Source organism: Electrophorus electricus, chromosome 5, assembly GCF_013358815.1.
Source record: "Electrophorus electricus isolate fEleEle1 chromosome 5, fEleEle1.pri, whole genome shotgun sequence".
Classification (NCBI taxonomy): domain Eukaryota; kingdom Metazoa; phylum Chordata; class Actinopteri; order Gymnotiformes; family Gymnotidae; genus Electrophorus; species Electrophorus electricus.
The window spans coordinates 29,907,659-29,910,554 of NC_049539.1; the positions used below are offsets into that span (position 1 = coordinate 29,907,659).

The 2,896-nt window shown below is 39.5% G+C and overlaps 1 protein-coding gene across 2 annotated transcripts in view; it reads right to left on the reverse strand.

Annotated features, from left to right (window-relative positions):
* Positions 1 to 1,322: 1,322 nt before the first annotated feature.
* Positions 1,323 to 2,896, reverse strand: part of areg (amphiregulin) — a 5,031-nt gene continuing 3,457 nt past the window's right edge. For both annotated transcript variants that reach the window (XM_026996455.2, XM_026996454.2), the window contains exons 5-6: positions 2,439 to 2,518; positions 1,323 to 1,983 (exon numbers count right to left, since the gene is read on the reverse strand). In XM_026996455.2, coding sequence (XP_026852256.1) covers positions 2,449 to 2,518 — 70 coding nt within the window. In that variant the 3' untranslated portion in view covers positions 1,323 to 1,983; positions 2,439 to 2,448. The remainder of the gene's footprint in view (positions 1,984 to 2,438; positions 2,519 to 2,896) is intronic.

A 2,896-nucleotide genomic window follows, 5' to 3' on the forward strand; every position in this document is an offset into this window, starting at 1 on the left:
AGTTATTATTATTGTCTGATTATGATCTGGGAGTAAATGCACTAAAAGAAAAAGTACAAAGAGCTTTCTATGCAATCAGCAAAAAATGCTACAAAGTAAACATCTCAATTAATAGTTGGAGCAGAATGTTTGATAGCGTCATTATGCTTATTATGCAGTATGGAGATGAGGTTTATGGTCCAGTCAATAAATACAACTACACTAGATGGTACAAGCATCATTAAACACATTAAAATATGAATCAAACCCCAGAGCTCAGTCCTAAACCCAGTCCCCTCTAAAAGCTCAGTACTAAACCCAGTCCCCTCTGTTAACTGGTACTGAGTCTAACTATCCTGCTGACCTCTAACACACAGCAGCCTCAGTCCAGCAATGCTGACCAAAGTCCAGTAACCTTTACCCTACTAATGGAGTAACCCTACTAGTGGAGTAACCCTACTAGTGGAGTAACTCTACTAATGCAGTAAACCTACTAATGCAGTAACCTTAACCCAACCAATGCAGTAACCATACTAGTGGAGTAACTCTACTAATGGAGTAACCATACTAGTGGAGTAACCCTACTAATGCAGTAAACCTACTAATGCAGTAGCCCTACTAGTGGAGTAACCCTACTAAGGCAGTATCCCTACTAGTGGAGTAACCCTACTAATGCAGTAACACTACAAATGCAGTAACACTACTAATGCAGTGACCCTGCTAGTGGATTAACCCAATAAAGCAGTAACCCTAATAATGCAGTAATCCTACTAGTGGAGAAACTCTACTAATGGACTAACCTTACTAATGCAATAACCCTACTGGTGGAGTAACCCTACTAATGCAATAACCCTACTGGTGGAGTAACCCTATTAATGCAGTAACCCTACTAGTGTAGTAACCCTACTAATGCAGTAATCCTAACCCTACCCCATTAATGCAGTAACCCCAACCCTCTGCAGACAACAGTCATTTTAAATGATTGTCACAGATGCTTGTTTGCTCATATTGATGTATGTTGATTTGCTGCCTCTAACATATAACTACGTTCTAGGTTTTGAAGTTGTGGGTATGGACTGGGTAAGCTGAAAATTAATTGCACTCACCCTAACTCTAACTTTATCCTAACCCTAACCTAACCCTAGTTTTATCCTAACCCGTCTTGGGATCAACAGAGTTGTCTGAATCTGAGCCTTGCTGTGGTGATTGTGGAGTGTTCTGTGTGATTAATGGACATTTACCCAGACCTTCTCTTTATGAGAGAGAAAGAGGCCATACCAGCCTGAGATGTTCTAAAAAAAACCATCTGAATACTGCTAGATAAATAAATAAATAGGCACACAATGTGCTTTAATGAACCTTTCCAGAAAAAATACAACATTTAATGTGTCAGTTCTTACAGTCTGAAAGAATTTAGCCAGTGGTCATCAGGTGCTTTTCCCTGGATAAAGGAAGCCCACTCTGAGATGATGGTGACATTAATGTTTGGCACAAGGTGAAGAAGGTGTCTGAATTACTCTCCCTATAGGCTGAAAAGCATCAACTTATTCTTCATTTTATTGATGTTTCACCACAACTTGCACAATGCTGGCTTCCAAAAATTCAAATCTTCCAAAAATTCATTTATATTTGCCTCACCATAAGAAAACCACATATTAAAATTTAGATTTAGAATGAAATGAATTATTTTTGTGAAAGTGTGGATGCGACACTGTAGTGGATATTTGATGCACAGAATGTTTTTCAGCTAGCATGTGGAATAGATGGAGATGTTGTGTGTAGCAGCGGCGAGGTCTGGTCTTATTCCTACTCCCTTCACACAAGCAGCCATAGCGGCTCCTCTCAGCCCCACATGGAAACGGAGCTGAACTCAGGAGTACTTTACAATACACTCTGCCAAAAAATCTAGTTTAAAAAAAACCCAAAAAACAATAAATTATTATAATATTCCAATAAATATTCTTGGTGCAATATATAGCTTCTGTTCTGCTCCTCTTGCAAAAACTGAAAAACAATCAAAGAAACAGAATTAAATCACACCAGCAGTGTAAACACTAAATAGAAATAAATCATACCAGTAGTGTAAACACTAAATAGAAAAAAACCATAACAGCAGTGTAAACACTAAATAGAAATAAATCATACGAGTAGTGTAAACACTATATAGAAATAAATCATACCAGTAGTGTAAACACTAAATAGAAAAAAACCATGTCAGCAGTGTAAACACTAAACAGAAATAAATCATACCAGCATTTTAAACACAACAGAGAATTTAAGCACAGAAGCATTGTAAACACCAGTAAATCATACCAACACTGTAAACACCAAACTGCACTAAATAATGCGAACACTGGAAACATGCATTGGAAATTACTGTTTTCTTGTTAGTGTAAGAGGCTTAGTTAAGCCCTCAAATCCATTAACACGACTCAGACGGAGTAGGAGAAGAGTCTTACCTCACGCTCCTCACACCACGGGGCTCTTCAGGGGCTTCGCACTGAAGATGGCTGTCTGGAAGGAATGTTGCGTTCTATAGCTGAGAATTAAAATCACACAGGTGAGGTTTGTCATCAGTATGAGTGTTTGTGTGTGTGTGTGTGTGTGTGTGTGTGTATGTGTGTGTGTGTGTGTGTGTGTGTGTGTGTGTGTGTGTGTGGTCATGTGTATGTGCGAGCTGTGTGTGTGTGTGTGTGTGACCACTGTGTGTGAGGGGTTTTGTGTAAGATGTGTGTGTGTGTATGTGTGTGTGTGTGTGTATGTGTGTGTGTGTGTGGTCATGTGTATGTGCGAGCTGTGTGTGTGTGTGTGTGTGTGTGACCACTGTGTGTGAGGGGCTTTGTGTAAGCTGTGTGTGTGTGTGTGTGTATGTGTGTGTGTGTGTGTGTGTGTGTGTGTGTGTGTGTGTGGTCATGTG